The 23,777-nt window shown below is 46.8% G+C and overlaps 1 protein-coding gene across 1 annotated transcript in view; it reads left to right on the top strand.

Moving 5' to 3' along the window:
- LOC147705871 (fer-1-like protein 4) overlaps positions 1-23,777 on the top strand; it is a 1,142,165-nt gene that overhangs the window by 294,241 nt on the left and 824,147 nt on the right. The window contains exons 10-11 of the mRNA XM_086932323.1: positions 7,268-7,330; positions 17,748-17,832. Of these exons, the coding sequence (XP_086788449.1) occupies positions 7,268-7,330; positions 17,748-17,832 (148 nt within the window). The remainder of the gene's footprint in view (positions 1-7,267; positions 7,331-17,747; positions 17,833-23,777) is intronic.

Below are 23,777 nucleotides of genomic sequence, written 5' to 3'. Positions count from 1 at the left end.
CAGTAAGGTACATCATTGTCATAAGCAAATAGAGAAATGTGTTCAAAATGCAGAGATATCAAAAAGCAACATGTTACATAATAGGCTTTCGATAACAGTAGGAGGAGCGATGGCATATCGCTCTGGACACATTGGCACATGTAGCATGACAGCGCTGAGTTTCCCACCATTGGCATCACAAATGCGGAAGAGAAGAAAGGAGAGGGGGTACCCCCGGATCATGCACCAAGCATGTGGGCTTAGGAGTCAGCAGCAAAAGGATGTTCTAGCAAATACGTCTGCAGCGGGCCCCATATGTCCCGGGGTCGTGAGGAGCGGGAGAGCAAGTCAGCATATGTACAAATTTGGTCTTGCCAAAGGATCATATCGCCTAACCACTACTTAAATTTAGGTGCACGGCCGCGGCCCCATTTGCAGGCCACACGGCGCTTCGCCACAACTAAACTGAAGGAAACAAATTGTCTGTGTGTGACAGGGATGTGGGCACTATAACCAGGAAGCGCAGTAGTGGAGATCTAGGAATAGATGTAGCGGTGATGGAGTCAAGGGCCCCAAGAACATGTTTCCAGTAGGCATACACCCCAGGGCACGCCCAGGCAAGGTGAAGGAAATCTGCCTGTCTTGCCTGGCACCTAGCGCAACTATCAGATTCGTGTAGACCATACTTGTGTAGCCGCACAGGAGTATAGTAGAAGCGTTGGAGATATCTATAGTGAATGATACACAGTCTGCTATTTGCAGCAATAGGTCCATTATTCATCAGTTAACTCTTGGCCCAGATCCAACCCCCACTTAGCCCGGGAAGTACAAGGCGGGTATTCATGATCAACATACAGTGAGTGGTAAAGTGTAGACACTAAGTGACCAGCAGAATCCACCTGGAGTACAGGATGTAGAGGTAGGAGAGTGGCGGCTCTGAGGGGAACGTGGCATGGCACGCCCGCACCCGTTGTCTTAGGCAAGTATATAGAAATGTGTCCATGGTAGAAGGTGGGGGGTCATGACACAACTGCTGGAGAGTGCGGAATGTACCTTTAACAAAGAGATCTCCCCAGGTATGAATGCTTTGTGCGCGCGCCATGTTTCTAAAAATACCTTCTTGCAACAGTGCCACATCAGGGTGGTAGGTGAGCGGGAGTAGAGGGGAATAAACACTGGATGCTGCCATGTATGCCGAGATGCGGGCCCAGGCTACGTTTGTGCAGTCTGCGGAGGTAGGTTCTTTTTCACGGGATGCCACTCTGGAAAGTATTACGCCATCCAATGGGATTGGGTCGGATAACCAATGTTCAATGGCTACGTGGGGAGTGTAACGGGGAGGGTGAAACCAGTAGTGAACGAAGTGTGCCTTCGCACTTAGATAATATAGCTCAAAGTTTGGAATGTCAAAACCTCCTTGCTGGTAGGGTCGTGTTAGCGTGTCCCATTGGATACAGGGTTGTTTACCGCCCCAAACTAATCTAATCAATTCGGAACAGAGAGTGCTGAAGAAGTGACGCCCAGGATCGTAAGGAATATTGAGGAACAAATAAAGGAATTTCGGTAATATGACCATTTTAATAAGGGATATACCTCCCACCATAGTTAGAGGCAGCACATTCCAGCGGGTAATGCAGCCAGTAAAATGCTCCATGGCACATCCATAATTAAGAAGCATAAGTTCTTTGCGATATGTTGTGACCCTGATCCCTAGGTATTTAACTTCATCATCGCACCATACAATAGGATAATCCATCTCGAAGGGAGTAGCAGTGCTAGTCAATGGAAAGATCTGCGATTTGGACCAATTTATATTAATGCCAGAAAGGCCTCTGAATTCAACAAATTCACGCATGAGTGGATACAAATTTTGGCAGGGCTCTTTTACATAGAGGGTGATGTCGTCAGCGTAAAGGGATATAAGAACAGGGCATAGGAGGCATCGTAGACCTACATGATGGTAGTGCTGTCTGATCCTTGCCCTCAATGGTTCCATTACAAGGGCAAAAAGGAGAGGGGAGAGGGAACATCCCTGGCGAGTGCCACGGGATAGGGAAAAGGACGGTGAGGCGTGCCTGTTAATCAATACTCTTGTTGTAGGCGACGTATACAACAAGCGGATCCAGGAAAGGAAATCAATAGGGAGTCCCATGCATTGAAGCGCAGTGAACAGGTAATCCTATTCCACCGAGTCGAAAGGCTTGGAGGCATATAAAAAAAACGCTGCCAGTGCCAGCATGGAAATCGACTGTCTGTAAGGTGGAAAAAAGGGTATGGAGGTTATGGGATGTCGCCCTACCTGGAATAAAACCCGCCTAGTCCAGAAGGACTAATTTATCTAACAGGAGGCACAGTCGATTCGCCAATAACTTGGCAAGAATCTTGGTATCGGTATTCAGTAAGGACAGTGGTCAATAGGATTCCCATCAGTCAGCGGGTTTACCCGCCTTTAACAATGACGTGATTAGAGATTTCCTCATCGAGGGTGGAAGGATTTGAGACTCGTGGCCTTCGAGAAAGACAGGGAGCAATTGATCAATGTATGATTTGTAAAAATCAACAGGTAGGCCATCAGAGCCAGGGGCCTTGCCCGACCTCATCTGCATAATAGCCTCCCTTAGCTCGTCGTCTTCAAATGGCACGGCCAGCGATGCACGTTGCGTGTCCCCTAGCCATCCCAGGGTAATGTCACGAAAAAGGGTGTGAAATCTGGGGGAGTGCTACGTTGGGTCTTGTATAACTTCTTGTAGAAAGAGGTAAATAAGGTCATTATGTCTTGGCTATCCCTGTGTCGTATACCGTCATCATCAACTACTTCCAACACAAAATTAGAGAAACGGGCTGTTTAATATCATTAGCTAAGGCCCTGCCAGGTCGTTCCCCCTCCCCGTAACGGGGAGCAGTGAAGTATTTGCGTCGGAATTTCACTTCACGGTCAGCAGTGGTTACATAGTCAGTTAATTTTTCCCGGAGCAGTGACCTGTGTATGCCCGACTTATCCCTCTACATGTCGGCCTCTAGTTGCCGTTTCTCAACCTCCAGGTGTTGTAGATTCCATCTAATGTTCCGAAGAACCCAAAAACTCTTGGACATGCCTATACCTCGGACAGTGACATTAAAAGCCTCCCATAGTGTGGCCAGCAGGTCTACAGAACCTTTGTTTCTGCCGAAAAAATCTTTGATTTCTTCCCAGAGTTCAGCCTGGAAGACCATATCTAAAAGGGACTCTGGTAGCAACCGCCAAAAACGGGGGAAGCCATTGCATTGGAAATGGTTATCTCAAGGCATACAGGGGTGTGGTCTGAGCATGTACGGGCAAAGTGAGTGACAGACTGAATCCAAGGTGTCACGCTCCATGAACAGAGCCAGTAGTCAATGCGACACCATGTGGTGTGTCCTGATGTGTAGTACGTACCCTCTCTCCCAACAGGATGTATGAAGCTCCAGGCATCTACGAGCCCGTATTCTTCCGATATTCCCAGTAGTGCCTCGTGTGCCTTAGTGTAATGGGGAGGGAGGGGGTTGGAGTGGTTCACTGCTGGGTGCAATGCTGTGTGGAAATCACCCCCCCATACCACATGTGAGGAGCCTATATCTAATATCCGTCCCGATAGAGTGGAGAAGTAATTTGGTTCGTCATGATTAGGGCCATAGCTACACGCTAAGGTAACCGACTGCGTGCCCAAGGTACCCCACATTATGCTACTACGACCAGAATTGTCACTGCATGTGCCGCCCAATATGAATGGTGTATTCTTTTTTATCAGAATAAGAGTACCCCTAGAATAAGTGGAGAAAGAGCAAAATGCACGGGCAGAGGCCCATAGGTTGCCATAGCTTGGGGGCGAGCGGGGATCCATATGCGTTTCTTGAAGCAGTGCAATTTGCACCTGGTGGCGATCTAAATAAGCCAAAATCGGTGCCCGCTTCCGAGGGTCACATAGACCCCTGACATTCCATGTAGCCAGTTTTACACTAAGGGGCTTAGGGTGTGTCGTCATAAGAAATCGGAAGAAGAGGAAATGTTGTGTGTGCGCTTGTACAACAGTGTTGCGAGTACATGTGCTCTGATCATCATAACGAAAGAATTGTACATTATGCATGACGGAACAGTAAAGAAAAAAAAACCTCCCACCCCTCCCCAACCCACAACTTATTTCAGCAAGGTTGAATGTCGAAAAGTCAGCAGAACATAGACACCCTCCACCCATAACGGTACCCAATCGTGCCGGTAAGCGACCTCCCACCCAAAGAAGTCCAGTAAGTGAATGAAAGTTCGTAAATCCAGTAATGTTGGTATAGGAGCATGTAATACAAATAAATCCAAGCCCAATAGGCAACCATACAAAGGGGAGCTCCCATGGGGGGGGCACCAGGTGGGCAACAAAACCACTCCCATGACCTCTCATTGCTGTATTGCAATCCCGAAGGGAAAGCAAAAAAAAGGGGGAAAGGAGACCTTCAAAGGGGGGTGCCAGTGATGTGAGGGGGGAGGGTGCCCGGTGAAGTATCGGAATTATATACCAATCATACAAACATCGTATATCCAAAGATGTAGCATTCAAAAATATATATATAACAACTATGCCCTCAATGCACTTATCTGACCAAGACTATGTGAGAGGCACAGATGAGACTCCAGCCTGGAGTTGGCACTCATGTACAGCAAGAAGCTGTTTTATGTCCAAATGTATTCAGCATAGTCTTTTCGGGGTTCAGATCGCCATCGTCATGTTGCTAACCAGCTGCCTGAAGGAGAGGGTGACCGGTAGTCTCGGTCCTGCCACGGAGAGTTCCTTGCTGTCTTCTTCAGTAAGTCGTCAACCTGCAGCGCATTTGTAAAGATGCTTTGGTTGCCTCCATGGAAAATCTGGAGTTTGGCAGGGTACAAAAGGGCATACTCAATGTTGGCTTTGCGTAGTTTCTGTTTTGCTGGAAGAAACTTCCGACGCGCCTCCTGAACTGCGAGGGTAAAATCTGGGTAGATAGAGAAAACAGTGCCCTCGAATTGTAAAGGCTTGGTCTCACAGGCTTTTTGCAGTGCTGTATCTCGGTCTCTGAAATTAAGAAACCTGTTGACAATGGGTCTCGGGGGGGGGGGGCCTGGGGGGAGGACGGGTCCCAGGAGCAGTGCGCACGCTCCACCTCAAGGTGGGGGAGAAGAAGTCTGCTCCAAAAGTGTTTTTCAGGAGACGCTCCACGTAGTCCTCCATCATGCCTGTGTTGGTGGTCTCTGGAATACCCACCAGGCGGATGTAGTTGCGATGGCTGCGGGCTTCTATGTCCTCATTTTTGGCCAAGATAACTTTTAGCAACTTGTCCATATTTGTGACTTGCTCCCGTAGGTGAAATGTGGTATACTTGTTTTCAGATATACGACGTCAGCCTCCTTAATCTGGCCGTCATGTTTGTCTACTTTATGAACCAGGAAATCTAGATGATTTTTCATGGTGTCCAGTTTACCGGACAGATCTGTCAGGCTATGCTGGACGGCCAGCAATAATGTCTTGACGTCATCCCCGGGTGGCTGTGAGGAGGACTGACTGAGATCAACGTCCGGCGATTCAGAGTCCATCGAGGCGGAGCGTGTCGTGGCCTTCTTAGTCTCAAATGTCAACCTGGGCTGGCGAGTATCAGTTTTCCCCATGGCGCCCTGGCGCAAAGCACTGGTTTGCATCGCAGACGCCGCTGACCAGGATTGCCTGGCGTGACTTCTTCCTGTATGTGGGTCCCAGAAATGAAGGGGTGGAGAGCGTAATTGGCTTCAGCCAGTTAAATGGACAGAACGTCAGCAGCTGGACAACTAGTGAAGGACCAGCATACGGAAGTCGCTAGGAACCACAACGGCTCTACTGAAATGGAGGCAAGAACTCCACAGCAAAGTTATGTGCAGGGCAAACAACGGGGGGGGGGGTGCACCTCTGTAATCGCCGCCCCTGTCCCCCTAGTCGAGAAAAAGTTCAGCCAGCTCAGGCACGTGGCATATCCCCCAAGCAATGCTCCGACGGGGCATCCAGTACCTGCACCAGTTTTCCAGTGTATTAAATAATCAGCAACAGTCCCCTCCGTATAAAATCACTCCATTGAAAACAAATCAAGGCAGAGGGGGCCACTCAGCGTGCACCCAGCAACCGCGGCAGTCTATACGTCCCCCTCCCAGCAATAAACCCAGATGTAGCGTTTTCACAACCTTCGAGATGGTACAATTCCAAATACCTGCAAGGGGGGTGGGGTGGGGGTAGGCCACGTTTGTAGGAGATTACTCGGGACGGTGACCGAGAACCCCGGTGTGTAGGCCGAAGGGTGGTGTGGTGAGACGACCGCCTCCACTTCCCGCAGGCAATGATGGCGGGTCCCTGGGGAAACCTGGATCCTAGAAGGACAGGAGGAGATCGGAGCGGGCTCTTGCAGGTCTCGCTTGCGGATTGTGAAAGCCGACAGTGTTCCGCAGCACACTACTTGCCGCTGGTCTTTGACCACGAGGGGAGCCGGAGTGCTCACGTGAGATCAGACGCACAGCGGGGAACCGGCAGAAAGGCTTGTGGCTTGTGTCAGCGCTGATCCGCAGCAGGGCAGTGCAGTCCTGGGGCTTCAGGTGACGCCTGGATCTCCAAGCTTCCTACCACCGCAGCACAGAGGTATCAGTATCAATCAGACGGCATCAGCAGTCGAAGAAAAGAGGTAGATAAGCGGATAATTGACGGATATGGTCACCAGGTCTCCGGAGCCTCACAGGTGTGCGGTCATCATGGATGTGCGCCACCTAGCGCCCCCTACATTTTGATAAATATGTCTCTCAGTTTTTTCCAGAGTAAGGTGCAAAGGTCCTGCATCCTACAGAAGCTAGTGGTGAGTTTGAGCACAAGTTTTCTGAATCCTTAATTTAGCTTCAATTACTTAAGCTGATCTGCTATTGCCAAGCTGTGATGAACATCCACTGAAGCAGTCAACTTGTATTTAACCCGATTAGAAGTTTGCTGTATGTTTATTATATGTTGATTAATTTGTCCCAAGCATAAATTATAAAGGGTTAAAGACTAACTTTAGATTTTTTGCTGGATACGACAGCAGCCCGAAGGTGAAGATGGGAATCACCAGCAAGTAGGCCAGCACATCATTTATTGATTGATGAAAGGGGCGATAGGGTCAACCCATAAGTTATCCTATTGTATTGGTTCAATCATTGACTTAATAAGGTATGCTCAATAATCGTATAATTCTTATCATGCCATGTACACCTACTATTTTTGTAACACTCAATTGAAATCTCTATTTTTTCTTCTTTCAGTATTTTGTCTTTGAATTCTTTGAGCCACGGGAAGTTGTGTTCAGCAAGCTGATTGAAATTATAGTAAGTATGATTTGTAGAGGTTTTTCTTAGCTCTGCTTTATTAGCCAATATTGTGGAGTCTACACATTGAGCAGGAAAACACGTTCAGATGCCCTACAATTGAAAATAATAATTGTAATGGCCTTTGAGAGAGGAAAGCTGTTGATCGCTGCATTTATTTGACTCTTGATATGTTCATACGTTTCTTAATTGAATTAGCCACAACCATAGAAAAGAGTAATTCAAGTATCTGATTACAGCTAAAACAATAACATTAATTGAACATTAAAATGTACTGCTCTACCTGATTCTGGACAGATTCTTTTTTACCACCTCCAGGATTTATAAAACAAATGATGGACAACCGAAGGAATGTTACCAGTAAAGCAGACATTTATTCCCTCCTGGTAAAATATTCCTAATACCTAGTACCTGCTTTCAATTTGTTGAAACAATATTTGTAAAATTGATTCATTTTTATAAAAACAAAGCCTACAAAATACAATTTTGTGGGAAAAATTATGCAAGTGCTGATGAAACTTTGTAATATAAGTTAATAGACATCTGAAGCTAACAATATTTCATCTTATGCAGTACTGCAAGGGAGTGTATAAATACACTTGTTTTAACCTTTCCTGATATGAATTTATAAAATACCTAAACTGCTGATACAAAGGCAATACATTCAAATCTCTGTCATGAGAAATTCCTTTGATATGTGTTAAAGTTCTGTTAAACTCAGTTCCTGGAGGGCATCATTCAGAAGTTAAAACCATGCACTTAGGGCCCGATTACAAGTCTGATGGTCCGAGGTCTGTCAGACATGTGGTGGTGCGGCGGTGGCGGTCTTGTGACTACCACATCACGATCCTAGTGGTCGTACTACGTTATGACTCCCGACTCCGCCAGGGAACCGCCATTCTATGGCGGTAGTCCTGAGGCTTCTATATGTTTGGAAGCACAGCTGCACTCCTGCCAAGCATATTACGACTTTCATCACTGCCACCGATTTCATGGAGGTCTTTACTCCATGTAAACAGTGGCAGCGAGGCTAGAAAGGGGACCGTGTAGGGTCCCCTTATGCCTCACGCCTTGTGGATGAACACAGGGAAGCAAAACATGTGCCCCCCTGTGTGCATGCACAGAAGTTCCAGCACGGCATGGATCTTTCAATCTATGTCGTGCTGCAACTTACTTTGACATTTGCAATGCTGTCCCTATTTTATAGGCCAGTGGGAACGGCAAAGGAAATGACGGCCAATGACAAAAAAAGTAATTATGGGCCGGGCGGTCCTCACGCTGATTTGGGGGTGCAGCGGCAGGGCGGTCCCACCGGTGCCTCATCAAACTCGTAATCGGGCCCTACATCTTGTAATCTTCAATGGCTTCCTAGATAGTGGGTGTCTCGGTGTTCCTATCTTTGAACCGCTACAAAGCTTGCATTGTCTGTTTTACCCAGCACTTAAATTGTAAAAATAGAAAGTGCCAGGGCTCTCATCAGGAGGCAACTGCAGCTTGCACCACCCATTACCCCTGACAGTGCTGCCAATTATATTAACAAAGCAACTACTATCACACTCATACAAGTGTGACAATGTTGGCTACATCTGGCCCCCAAAGCTATAAGAATAGATTTGCAGGAGTGTAACAGTTATTTGTAAGTGCATATTGAATTAATATTTAACTAATGAGGTTATCTCTAAATTAGCCAGACAGTGTCACCTTTTGGCAGACTGTCACAAGCGCTTGTGTTGACAATTAAGTGCCAGTGCTGAGCACCAGAAACAACCTGTTCAAATTGAGCACTGCTTTCACCAAACCAAAATCAAGCCTGGCTAGTAATTGTGGAGTACACATAGGGAGCATAGGTAACATTCTAATGGTATTATATTTCATAAGCTCAAGAACTCAGCTATACTTGTCACGAAAAACCTACTGACCATATGATAGATCAGGCAAAGGCTTAACTTTTCACTGACTAAAAGAAAGGGGAGTTTACCCAAGTGCACAATAATGCAGCAATAAACTAACATACATATCCATCATCGTCTTACTGTACTCCAATAAATAAAGAAACTGGATGTTATGGATAACTCTATAAAGAATACACACAAAGAAGCTTACTTTCGAATTATACAGGCCTTCAATAAGATTATCTGACAACAGGAAAAATATTAATATGTATTCATTTACAGTATCATCAGTTCCCCGAAACTTGTATTAGGGAGAACACCAACCCTAGAGATATTAAGGATACACTAGTAAGATAATAATTGAGAGTGACATTAACACTTAAGCGAGATGTTGCTTCATGTTTTATGTGTGGCGTGCTTTCAATATGAGAATAATGACATATATTTGCAAAAAAATTAAAATTAGGTATCTCCCCACTAGTATTGTTTATAGTTGTATTGAGATGAGCAAAAGTTGATACTTACTTAATTATTGTGTCCGTTGTGTTATGTTCTATCTCCAAATGTCCCCTTGGGATGGTAGATATCACAGGAATTAAGTTAAACTTGATTAGGGATCATATTTAGGTGACAGGAACAAACACTAAGAGGGCAATATCCTGAAAAAAGCCAGGAGAGGCTTGTAAAGTACAATTGATGAAGGGACGAAACATTTTAACCTCCTAAACAGGGTCATATTATGTCCTTAAACACTGGTGGCATAAATAAAGGAGCTTGTTAACAAGTAAGTAGATTTATTTACACTTTCAGCTCCTCTATGTCCTCTTTAGGACACCTCACCATCAGAGCATACACCCCTAGGGCCAGGAATAGCCCTCTTGAAGAAGGGTTGCTGCCCACACTAGTACAGACTTTGAGCAGTCGGAGGAATGGCCTTATGATGCAGTATGCCAACTGATGTGTGGGTGAGGGCTTTCATCCTTTAAACAAAAGAGTTCATTAAGTAATAAATCAATAGTAAAGATAGAACTGACATACACAAAAGTCACAGTTATTCCTCTGACCACAGAGTACTTGTGGTTCGGTAAATAACTCAGCTCTGTCAAATCACAAGGTTGGCTCTGCTGTGGTGCTCTGTAGCTTATCCCTAATCCAGCCAAAGCCATAAAACAGTGGCAATCTATTATTCTTGTTCACTGGAAGATGGTAGCATATGGTGCCTTTCTCACTCAACCAAACCTCAGGTTAGTTTAGTATTGGCAAGAGTAATAGGTATTCTGACTCCACTTTTCACTTTACCCAATTTGTCTTGACTCTACCAAAAATCACAATTTTTGTTTGCTTTGTTATTCAGCACTAACCGTTTGTAGAACTATTGTCAGCCAATGCCTTAAGCAAGCACATATGTGCAGGTCCAATCCATAATCAATATACTAACATATTATAAAAAAATGTATGTAATGTTACTAAGCATTGTTAGAAGGTCCTTGGTTTCAGACTGAGCTGAACCCAAATTGGCGGCGTAGAAGTAAATCAGCAGGGGTTCAAGCAGGAACCCCTCCTTTAAACCTTTCTAACTATAGATACATTAAGATATTGGGGAGCAATTTCCTTGTACATCACTATTTCCCATATTAAAAGTGACGCACAAGGGGCTTGAAAATAATCCCCTCTCTTTTTAAGTTATATATAGGCCTGAGCCGCAGGGGAAGGCAGATAGTGAGGCAAAGGGCCTTTAAAAATATTATTGCCCTCAGCTGAAGGGCTATTAGAACATTAGTCAGTCAAGTCAAGTCAAGTAATTTATATAGCGCGCTACATACCCAGAGGGTCTCAAGGCGCTTGAAGAAGGGTGGGGAATTACTTGTCGAATATCCAAGTTTTAAGTTGCTTTCTGAATGCTAGGTGGTTCTGAGTGAGGCGAAGGTGAATGGGAAGTGAGTTCCAGGTTTTAGCTGCCAGGTAGGAGAAGGATCTTCCTTCCATGGTGGTTTTGTTGATGCGAGGTACAGCAGCAAGGGCTTGGTTGGAGGAGCGTAGCTGGCAGGAGGGGGTGTAGAAGGAAAGTCGTGTGTTGAGGCATTCGGGTCCGAGTTCGTAAAGTGCTTTGTGTGCGTGGGTTAAGAGGCGGAATGTTATCCTCTTATTGACGGGGAGCCAGTGGAGGTTTTTCAGGTGACTAGAAATGTGGTCTTTACGCGGGATGTCTAGTATGAGTCTGGCTGATGCGTTCTGGATGCGTTGGAGTTTTTTCTGAAGTTTTGCGGTGGTACCGGCGTATAGGGTGTTACCGTAGTCCAGGCGGCTCGTGACCAGTGCGTGGGTGACCGTTTTTCTAGTTTCGGTGGGGATCCAGCAAAATGTTTTTTTGAGCATGCGAAGAATGTTGAAGCACGATGATGAAACGGCGTTGACTTGTTTGTTCATCGAGAGTGAGGAGTCCAGGATGACGCCCAGGTTCCATGCGCGGTCCGTCGGGATGGGTGCTTTTCCAAGGGCCTCTGGCCACCAAGAGTCATCCCAGGCGGAGGGGGAGGTACCTAAGATAAGGACTTCTGTTTTGTCTGAGTTCAGTTTCAGACGGCTGTGCTTCATCCACTCGGCTACTTCTTTCATTCCTTCATGTAGGTTGGTTTTGGCGGTGTTCGGGTCTTTGGTGAGTGAGAGGATCAGTTGAGTGTCATCAGCGTAGGAGATGATGTTGAGGTTGTGTTGGCGTGCGATGGTCGCGAGGGGGCTCATGTATACGTTGAAGAGGGTGGGGCTGAGTGAAGATCCTTGTGGCTGCTCGCCGCAAATGACTTCAGTGGCCTCTGACTTGAATGGTGGAAGGCGGACTCTCTGAGTTCTTCCGGTAAGGAACGAGGTGATCCAATCCAGTGCCTTTCCTTGGATTCCGATGTTTCTGAGGCGTTGTAGGAGGGTGTTATGACAGACTGTGTCGAACGCTGCGGAGAGGCCAAGGAGGATGAGGGCGACTGTGTCTCCATTGTCCAGTAGGGTTCGAATGTCGTCTGTTGCTGCGATGAGTGCGGTCTCGGTGCTGTGTTTTGCTCGGAAGCCGGACTGTGAGGAGTCGAGGGATTTGTTGGTTTCGAGGAAGGCGGCGAGCTGGTTGTTGACGGCTTTCTCGATGACTTTGGCCGGGAATGGTAGGAGCGGGAGGGGGCGGTAGTTTTTGAGTTCGGTGGGGTCAGCTGTGGGTTTTTTCAGAAGGGCGCTGAGTTAGGCGTGTTTCCAGCTTTCCGGGAAGGTGGCGGAGTTGAGGGAGCAGTTGATGACGTCTCGGAGGTGTGGTGCTATGATGGAGTCAGCTTTGTTGAAGATATGGTGAGGGCATGGGTCTGTGGGGGATCCTGAGTGGATGGAGTTCATCAGGCGGATGGTGTCCTCAGCGGAGATTGGGTTCCAGTCATTGAGGATGTTCAAGGGGGGTGAAGGTACGGCAGAAGGTTGGGTGGGTTGGTCTCCGGGTTGGTTGTCGAAGCTGTTGTGGATGTCTGCGATTTTGTTGTGGAAGAACGAGGCTAGGGAGTCGCAGAGGGTTTGAGAGGGAGTGATGTCGTTGGAGTTGGCTGAGCGGTTGGTAAATTCTTTGACGATGTTGAATAATTCCTTGCTGTTGTGGGCGTTGTTGTCTAGTCGGTCTTTAAGTGCAGCTTTCTTGGCAGTCCGGATCAGTTGGTGGTGTGTGCGGGTGGCGTTTTTGAAGGCGTCCTTGGTGCTGGTGTTTGGGTCTTTTTTCCAGGCCTTCTCAAGGGAGCGACAGAGTTTCTTGGATGTCTTAAGATCATCGTTGAACCAGGGAGCGTTTTTGCTGCCTAGTTTGATTTGACGTTTTTTCAAAGGTGCTAGGTTGTCGGCGCTGTTGGTTAGCCATTGAGTGAGGTTAATGGCTGCTTGGTTGGGGTTCGAAGAGTGGGCGGGGGGGTTTTGAAGAAGCGATGAGGAGATCTGGTCGATGGTGATTTTGTTCCAGTTTCTTCACAGAGTAGGTTGAGGAAGGTTGTGGGTTGTGGTCTTTTTGTAGTCAAAGTGAACGCAGCTGTGGTCCGTCCAATGGAGAACTGTGGTGTGACTGAAGGAGATATGTTTGCTAGAGGTGAAGATGGGGTCGAGTGTGTGGCCTGCGTAGTGAGTGGGGGTATTAACAAGTTGTTTGAGTCCGAGGTTGGCGAAATTGTCCAGAAGGGTGGTGGCGTTGCTGTCGTTGCTCTTTTCCAGGTGAAAATTGAGGTCTCCCAATAGAATGTAGTCCTCGGAGGGGAGGGCGTGTGGGGTGATAAAGTCAGTGATGTCTTCACTGAATTGTGCACGGGTCCTGGTGGCCTGTAGAGGAGGGTGCCTCTGAGTGGTCTTGGGGTCGGTGTGGATCTGGAAGTGAAGGTGTTCGGCGCTAGCAAGGTTGACGTCTGAGCTGGTTGAGATGCCGATGGAATTCTTATGGACGATGGCGATGCCTCCTCCTGTTTGCTTGCTGCGGTCCTTACGGATGATCTTGTAGCCTTCCGGGATGGCAATGGTGATGTCGGGCTGAGGATGCGTTCATCCATGTTTCTGTTAGGAAGGCGACGTCCGGGGAGATGGTGTCTAGTAGATTCCAAAGGTCGATGGCGTGTCTGTGGACCGAGCGGGTGTTGAGCAGGATGCATTTTAGGTGGTTGGTGTCAGATCTCTGTTTGGTGTTCGTAGATGAGGAGTTGGTCTTGGTGCCGTCATACTTGCAGGAGATGCATGTGAAGGGTCCATGGGTGTGTCCAGGAGCGGCTTGGGCGCAGTTGGGGAGTCGGCCGGGGTTTAGGGCTAAGAGGGTGGAGGCGTCGTATGTAATGCGGGTGGGGTGGGTGTTACGGGGGCCAGGGGGTCTGGCGCTGGGCGCGGGCTTGGCGCAGACGGGCGTAGATGGGCTTACCTTTGGCGCACCTTCGGCGTGGCCGTAGCGCGTGGACGCTGCGCGTTGGGACATCTGCCTTAAATGGAGAGTGGAAGGGGCGGAGCGTGGGAGGGTCAGCCGGGAGGCGGGAGCGAGGTGGGGGAAGGGCCAGGGGATGCTAAACAAATTGGCAGTAACAACAACAAGGCAGCAACAACAACAAGCTATGCAGCAGTGTAAACGGAGGCGCTTTTAAATAATCTAAACTCTGTAACAAGCACAGCCAAGAAGTGCGCGCTAGCGATCTAAAGAGCAATGATAATGCAGGCACTATGATTTGATAACAGACAGAGCAGTCAAGCACTACTTGAAGGGAAATAGTCTGCACACAAGCGCTAAGATACTAATAGCAGAGGCAGAGTCAGGCGCTACAATTTCAGCGTGACGGTGAAATATCAGCAGAGTCAGGCGCTACAATACCAGGTCTGTGCAGGAGGAGGCAAGGGGAGCGACCGTTCGTGTCCAGGACAGGACGGTCACAGCTCAAAGAGGGTGCGAGGACGGCTTGTGGTTTCCGTGGGTGGGAGGGTCAGCCGGGAGGCGGGAGCGAGGTGGGGGAAGGGCCAGGGGATGCTAAACAAAATGGCAGTAACAACAACAAGGCAGCAACAACAACAAGCTATGCAGCAGTGTAAACGGAGGCGCTTTTAAATAATCTAAACTCTGTAACAAGCACAGCCAAGAAGTGCGCGCTAGCGATCTAAAGAGCAATGATAATGCAGGCACTATGATTTGATAACAGACAGAGCAGTCAAGCGCTACTTGAAGGGAAATAGTCTGCACACAAGCGCTACGATACTAATAGCAGAGGCAGAGTCAGGCGCTACAATTTCAGCGTGACGGTGAAATATCAGCAGAGTCAGGCGCTACAATACCAGGTCTGGGCAGGAGGAGGCAAGGGGAGCGACCGTTCGTGTCCAGGACACTTCCTGAGAGCAGAATGTTTTAAAATAAACAGAAAAACAAAGTCAAGGATTGGAAAGCTGGAACAGAAGGTCTGTACCAGCCATTATTGTCCCTGTGCCATTCCATTGTCTTTAATGGAGTGTCCAACATTTCACTCTTTTAATTTATGATCATGAGTGATTCAGCCTTTCCCAACCCATTCAATACAGATATTTTTAATTGCATGAAGCACTGTGATGCCTTCAGACTTCTGAGAATGTTAAAGGTTTTTCTTGGAAATTTATTAAAGCTTAATCTTTGGTACACAAATACTTTAATTTAGCTTATTCATTTTATCTTTATTTTCCAGTTAAAACAAGTTAAGAATTAATTTGTTTTGGAAATTGGGTTACTGGTTGAGTGGGTGAAAACCCACTCAAGCAGCAACCACAATGTTTGTCAGGGTGAAACACAAGCAAACCCCAAATTAAGCACTGCTCAACCCTCTTGTAGGTTGGAACAAAAGCAGTCAGGCTTAATGTAGAGGTAATGTGTAAAGTATGTGGGCTGCACTTCAAACAGTAATAAAGTGAAAACACAACACAAGAAAAATTCCACACCAATTTAGAAAAATAGTGTTACATTTAATACATGATTTGAGATCAACATAACAAAAGTCCAATCAGTAGAATCGTAGATGTGCATTTTAATTGATTTTAGTGAAAATAGTGCCTAGAAGAAGTACAAAGCGCTAACTGTGGTTATCTGATCATGCCGGACTGAGACACAGTCACAAGTTGAGTCAATCGTGATGGAGTATGGGCCAGATGCAGGGCCCAAGTTAGCCCTGCTGAACGGATTACCTTAAATCCTGGTTTGCGGGGGATTGTGAATTCCCTCGTTGAGTAGCATTGCCAGGTAGCAGTTACGAGGAAGCTGCGGAAATGCCATGTGTAGTCCGGCATAGCTGGTGAGGGTACCATTGACGAGCGGCTTGCAATGGGACGTCCGGCATCGAGAATGCATTGCACAGTTCAGTTCAGAAGAAGCAGCAGGGCTGTGTTGCGAAGTATTGCATCATTGTCTAGGATGCCGTCAGTGAGGCACTTGCAATGCAAGGCCTCCTTTGAAGATGCGTTATGCAGCAGTGATTCTGAGGAGACTGTGATGTGAGGTTTGGCACCAGGGATGCGTAGTGATGCAGCAGTTCCAATGAGGAGCTGCGAGGGGATGAGTTGTGCTGTGTCAGTTCTGCCCACAGGACCACAGCTAGACTGGCAGAGCACCTTAAGGCCTACCTCCAAGGGTTAAGGACTGGGGTGGCACCACTTGGGGGGGGGGGGGCAAGACATGCAGCAGACAGGGTCCAGGTGCTAGGTTCAAGATTGTTGGACCCTTTTGTGTCTCTGACTCTCTGATCTGTAGGGAAGCCAACTAGCCCTTACAGTCACTCTGGTGGTCCTGGCTTCAAGATGCAGGTTAAATCCTTTTCACTCAGGCAGCCGGGGAGCAGAATAGAAGCCCTTTTTGCAGAGCAGCGCAGCAGTCCTTTTGAGTCTTCCACATCTCCAGAGGTGTACTGAAGAGTTGGGTCTGTGTGTCCACTATTTATTCATATTTCCCACTTTGAAGTTTGAGAAGGTTCTCCTGGTTTCTACACCCAGAGGTGTATTCCTGCCTCCCTGCCCGGGCACCATCTTGTCTGTGGTCACAAAAGACCAGAGTCAAAACCTTCCTGAAAGTGCTCAGGCAGAGCCTTTATGATGTGCAAGTGTGGTAATGACAGCTCCTTCCCCTCATCAAGTCAGAGATGTATCATCCTGCCATCAACTATTTCCCCTTTGTCTTACAGTCTGGGAGCAATACACAAAGACCAAATGCCAGCTACACCTAGTCAGGTGACCCAGGATACAGGCTGCAGGCACCAAATGGTTGGGAATATAAAATGGCAGCTTTCTAAAAGTGGCAATTTCAGAATTTTGTGACTCAAAATCTACCTTTACCAATATAGAGGACTTTGAATCACAATTTGTTTGACACCAAACTCAACATTCCTACCTGCTTCCAATTTAAAGTTATCATTTCTGAAACGTAATAAGTTAACCCAATGTTACCCTAAGGGAGAGGCATGCCTTGGACTAAGGAAAAAACTAATTTAGGAGTTTTTCACTGCCAGGACATGTAAAAGTTAAAAGTACATGTCTGACTGTTTAGGGCCTACCCTAAGGGTGTCTTCCATCTAATAAAAAGGAAGGTTTAGGCATGGCAAAAGGTTAACTTTGCCTGGTCAAAATGGCAGTTTACAAATGCACACACACAGGTTGCAATGGTTGGCTGAGACAAGTTTAGAGGGCTACTTAAGTGGGTGATACAATAAGTGCTGCAGGCCAATTTCATTTACAGGCCCTAGGTACATGTAGTACCACATTACTGGGGACTTACAAGTAATCTAAGTGTGCCAATTGGGTGTTAGCCAATTTCAGTGCTTTCAGAGGAGAGAGTTCAAACACTTTAGCACTGGTTAGCAGTGGTAAAGTGCACAGAGTCCTAAGGCCGACAAAAACGAGAACAGCAAAAAAATGGAGGAGTAAGACAAAAAGTTTGGGGGAAGACCACCCCAAGGCTGACATGTCTAACAATTGGTGATTTTGTATTAAAGGAATTTGCAATGTATTAAATACTAAAGCATGATCACTTTCATTTCTAGGTGAATCATTCAAAAACTATTCCGTTCATGGGAACCCGAATTGGAACTTTCAAAATTGATGTTGGGACCGTGTACAGCAATTCAGGTACTATTTCTATTTATTTAAATGTTTCCTTTCCTACTAAAAGTTAAGGCTGCTATATCCTGCATATCATCAACCAGATTGGTAGGCAATTGAAGGCATAATATAACAACAGTATTGAATTGAATTGAAACTGCACTTGTATAGCGCTATCTACCCGGAGGCCTCGTAGCGCTTATGACTGAAAACTTACTTAGCGCGGGCTCAGGGCAGATCAGCAGGATTTAGCATACAAGTGAGTTTTCAGGGCTTTCCTGAAGGAAAGATGATTAGTAGTTCCTCGAAGGGATAAAGGGAGGGTGTTCCAGAGCTTAGCCGCAGTGTGTGAAAAGGAGCGGCCTCCCCAGCGGGCTTTCCTGACTCTGATGGAGGTAGCCAGCTGGAGGGTACAGGATCGGAGGGAGCGGGACGGGACATAGGGAGTGACCAAGGGCTGTAAAATTGCAGGGCCGATGCGATGGAAGGCTTTGTGTAAAATACACATGGCTTTGAATTGTACTCTAGCCGCTATGGGGAGCCAGTGGAGCTCTCTTAGGGCATTCCTTGCTGACTGCCAGCGAGGAAGATTGTAGAGTAAACGGGCTGCACTGTTTTGGGTGACTTGGAGCTTCTGGGTAGCAAAGGAGGGGGCTCCCATATAGAGGACGTTCCCGTAGTCCAGGCGAGATAGTATAAGAGCCTGGACCAGGATCCTCCTTGCCTGGAATGGAAGCAGAGGGAGTACCTTCCGCAACATCCTCATCAGCCCAAAACAGGTAGCTGCGGTCTTTGTGGCTTGGACCGAGAAGTTCAAGGCTGTATCGAACCAAATCCCCAAGCTTTTTATTTGGGACTTGGGAACGGGGGCGGGCCCAGACATGGTGGCCAGATGGATGCAAAGACAGAGGGAGAAGGATTACCCAATAAGATGACATCTGTCTTCTCCCCGTTAAGTTTTAAACAGGAAGATTGCATCCATCTGGCAACAGCTTCCAGACAGGGGCCTAAGGTGTTGGACAATCCCTCCGAGTGGTCTAAGGAGACCACCAGTTGGGTATCGTCCGCGTAGGTGACAATACGCACACCGAAGGGATGGACTATCCTGTCTAGGGGTTCCATGTAGGCATTAAACAGGGTGGGGCTCAGGGAGGAGCCCTGAGGAACCCCACACCTGAGTGGATGTTTAGGTGACGCCGCCTCACCCTCAAAGACCTGGAAGAAACGGTCAGCCAGGAAGGATGTCAGCCATTTCAGGGCCGGGCCCGACACGCCCATGTCCGCCAGTCGTTGTAACAGCGTGACATGGTTGACCGTGTCGAACGCGGCGCTGAGGTCTAATAGGATGATGGCGACTTTTCCACCCCGGTCTAACACTGCTCTTGCTTCCTCCGTTACCGCTAGGAGGGCGGTTTCAGTCCCATGTAAAGGATGAAACCCTGTCTGAGAGGCACGCAGAAGGCTATTTGACTCCAAATAGTTAATCAAGATGTTATTTACGTGCCTCTCAAGCAGTTTGCTCAACCAGGGGAGCAAGGAAATAGGACGGTAATTCGCCAAGTTGGTCTGGTCAAGATTGGGCTTCTTCAACAAGGCCCTCACCATCGCACACTTCCATGAAGGAGGTACGGATTTAGAGGAGATGGAAGTGTTGAGAACGTCCACTATGACCGGGCGGATCACGTCCATAGCCTTAATGAGGGTCTGAGGGGGTGCTGGATCGTTGGGAGAGCCGGAGGTAATTTTAGAGATAAGTCTGTCTAGGACCGGAATGTCTAAAAGTGGGATTATGTCAAGCCTACAAGGGACAGAGGCATCAGAGGTTGTGGAGACAGGGGGTTCCGAATCGTTGTTGGCATCCCTAAAAGAGGAGTATATAGTCTGAATTTTTTCAGAGAAGAAAACAGCCAAATCATTGCAACGGTTTTGGGCACCATCAGCAGAAGGGCATTCCGCAGGGGGTGAGATGAGTGATTTAACAATTTTAAAAATTTCCCTTGGGGCGTTGGCGGCTGCATTAATTTTGCTACCGTAAAAAGAAGCTTGTGCCGCCTTTATCTCCTGTTTATAGAGCCTAATGGCAGCTCTATATTCATCCTTCCTAGGTTTGGAGTAGTCCTGTCTCCAGGCTCTTTCATATTTACGACAGGCTAATTTCATAGTCTTGAGAGTGGGAGTAAACCATGGGGCAGCTTTAGGTCTTTTCGTAAGGTTACTAGCCTGTACGGGGAGGACCATATCAAGTGTGGAGGAGATCCAATCATCAAAGTTGTTGGCTGCTGTATTGGCATTCAATGCCTTCCTAGGTGGATCTCTAGCCAGGGCGACTTCCCAAGCAGGGAGGGGGAGTGAGGACCATTTCCTACCTCGGTGTTTAGTAGGGCCGTGAATGGAGGGAGGGGGGTTTGTACGCCAGGTAAAGGGTATCAAAAAGTGATCCGTCCAAGGTAATGGAATAGGGAGCTCAACCATGAGATCATCAATATTGCTGTAAATGTGGTCAAGCAGGTGACCTCTATTGTGAGTTACATGAAACCCCTTTTGAAGTAGATCCAGCGCTTGAAGGTTGGAACAAAGAGTATTGGCTGTTGATTGCAGTAAGAGGTTGGTTTAGCCCTAAAATCCATGTGATTGCAGACACTTTGATCCAGCTGCTGTACCTTAACTCTGAAAACACCTGAATAAATGAATGAATCCAAGCATTAATGCATTCTTGAATGAATGGATGAGGACCACTTAGGTCTGGGACAGAAAGTTAGCCTGGGCACCAAAATTATAGTGGCCACCAGTAGTAAATCAGGTAGCCAAAAAGTTGCCCACATTTGCAGATCAGGACAATTTTATGTGCTAAGAAACACTGTTTAGCTGTTGTTCAATGTATGGGAGACTGTGTTTGCTGCAGGCAATGTTTGTGGTGATATCAGAGAAATCAACATTAAAAACCGACAAACCGGTCTTAAAATAGGCTCACAAACAGCCTAAAAGCTTGCCCACAAACGACCTGTGAGACAGCCAGATTCCCCTATAGGCCAAACGAAGCATCCAGGTGGATGCTTGGGCTTTCTTTCTCAGGCTTCTGATATTCAGGCTTGTCAACCCTCTCATTTAAGTGAGCACTAATTTGCAATCTTCAGACTTTGCATGTCCTCTCCTTTGCTCAGCACATTGCCCAGTGACTCTACAGCAGAAGCAGCGGGTAAATGCGCTATACCAGGGCTCGCCATTCATGCTGGTCCTAGCTGAGGAAAACAGTAGATTATGGATGGTAGAATATCAGTTTTAGGGAGAAACAGTTCCCTTGCTTAGTGAACCACCATAAAATATGTGGCAATTTACCAAACTACAAAGATTGCATTCCAAGTCAAATTAAATAGACTGGGATTCCCCTAAAACTGTAGTTAAATGTTGGGCCCATTTAGGATAATCAAGTTGTGTTTTTTAGGCCCTTCTTTGTTTTCAGTATTTTTCTTGCATTTTTAAAGGCTTTTACATAGGGTTTATCACTAAGGGCCTAAGTATGAGTTTGGCGGTCCATGGGACCACCAAACACACATTGGAGTTGCGATGGCGGTTGGGGTCCGCCGCACAAGCGGACCGACCTCCGTATTTCAAGTACGGCGTTCGGACCTCCAGCAAATTGCCGGGGAGCCACAATCCCTGCGGTGGCGTGGCAGTCTTAAGGGAGCAATATGCTTGGTGGTGCCGCTGCGGCACCCCCAGGCATATTGAGGGTTTTCTCACGACCAATGGTCTCATGGTTTTCACACCATGAAACTGCTGTTAGTGAGGATACAAACTGGGCTCAGTGCATGGGGGTGCATGCAGGGGGACACATGTTGTGCCCCCCTTTGTGCATGCACCCCTGTTCCTGCATGGCATGGACTGCACAGTACACGCTGTGCAGGTACGTGCATTTGTGGCCCCCAGTGGTGCAGGTCTAAGGCGCACATATGAGCCTTTGTACTGCACCGCCGATGGATCGCCATGCCGCCCCCCCCTACCAGACCACGAAATTATTCGTGATCCAAAGGGTGAGTGGAGGTCCTGTTTGTCTTTTTTGCTCCATGATTGTTAATTGAATGTGGGATATTGTGGCTTTCGGTTACTCTCCTCGTTGTGTATGTTGCATTCTCAGATTCTAAGATCTATTTTTTTAATTATAATTGTTTTTAATGAAAGCACATTATAGTATAAGCATTGTTTCCATACTCGTGTATGCCAGATTCTTTTTATGCCCGCTTTTTTATGCCTTTTTTCCCCTCCCTATTCTTTTCCTCTTCTCTTCCCTTCATTTCTCTTCCCTTCCCTTCCCCTCGCCTCCCTTCCCTTCTCTTCTCTCATCTCCACTCCTTTCCTTCAGTATTGGCAATATGTGTAAAGAGAGAACTCATGAGCTGGTCCCATACTCAACATGCACTTCTGGGACTGATTTGCCTATGGCTATGTCCAAACTTGGGTGGCGTGGTGAGCAAAAGAACAATGGATTAAACCCAGATCTTTGTGACAGGGGGTGAATGTTTGCATTGTTCAAAATCAAGTCCATCATTTGTTCTATTTGCATGTGTCACCCTAAGTGTGAAGGGTACACCCAGACGTGGGTCCCGTGCTCACTGCGCCACTGGATGGCTGATGAGGGGTGATGCCCGAAACCGGTCCCAGGATGCTTTTTTTCAGTCCAGGGAGGATCTGACATTGCTGTTCAGGCTGCCCTATTCCCATAAGGAACAGGGTCAAGACTGATTTGCTTATGACTGAGTCCAAACTGGGGTGGCGTGGTGAGCAAAAGAACGATGGATTAAACCCAGATATTTGTGACTGGGGATGAATGTTTGCATTGTTCAGAATTCCATCCATCATTTGTTCCTTTGGCATTTGGCAAAATAAATGCAGCAGAGTTTGCATACTGTTTCTCACTGCACCTGCCAGAGGGTCATTAGGTGTTCAGAATAAATATGTGCATCCAATTCTTGGCCTGTCTGCACCACTATGCAAGTGGAGCTGGAGGCTGGGTCATGGCCATTTTGCATGCCCATCTGAACAAGTTTAGGCCAGGGCTGTAGGCCCTCTTTTCTTCCCACACCGGGACCTAGAAATACGCTCATTGAATCCATCAGAACTGTTATGGAATCATGTATGGTACACTCTAATTTCACTGTGTTGGGAGATTTTAATGTTCATTTGGAGGCCATTGATAATATGGACACTAAGGAGCTAACACACCGATTTCTTAGCCTAGGTCTAAAGCAAATAGTCAACGAGCATACACATACAGGTAAACACACCCTGGATGGCATTTTTACAAATCACCCACAGACAAACTTTATTAAAACATTATCCTTACCTTGGACGGATCATAGTGCGGTCTTTTTTAAAGTCCATACAATTGGTCTCTTAAATAGAGGCTTGGGCACAAACATACCAAAAACGTCACGTTTGTGGAAACAAATAAACCCTCTTGATTTTCAGAATACTCTGCAATCACAGAACATTTTTCTGGACACTGATCCTGACCAAGATGCAATACATCTCAATCGCTGGTTGGAACAAGCAGTGGTAAGCCTAGCACCTGAAACTAGTGTAAGTGCCAAAAATAAATTGTCCTCGGTCCCATGGTATAAGATCAAGTTAAAAGACCTCAAAAAAATCTGCAGAGCCAAAGAAAGGCTCTGGAGAAAGGAATATTCAGAAACCTATCAAAAACATTATGGAAATGCCTTAGAAAAATACAAGAAAGCTATAAATGAGGCAAAATCTACTTATTTCACAGAGAAAATCATAGCTTCCAAAAATACCTCTCGAGAACTTTTTAAGATAGTCTCTAAACTATCCAAGCTTGCCAACACAAAACATTTTAAATCAACAAGTCAGTTTTGCAACAAACTTGCCAATTTCTTCGACGATAAAGTGGTAAAAGTATACGACAAATTCTCTACTGACATAAACGAGATTAGACTAGCTGAAGGTAAGTCGAA

This window comes from Lissotriton vulgaris, chromosome 7 (assembly GCF_964263255.1).
Source record: "Lissotriton vulgaris chromosome 7, aLisVul1.2, whole genome shotgun sequence".
Taxonomy (NCBI): domain Eukaryota; kingdom Metazoa; phylum Chordata; class Amphibia; order Caudata; family Salamandridae; genus Lissotriton; species Lissotriton vulgaris.
The sequence above is the reverse complement of the archived record's forward strand: the minus strand, read 5'-3'. Positions and strand labels throughout refer to the sequence as shown.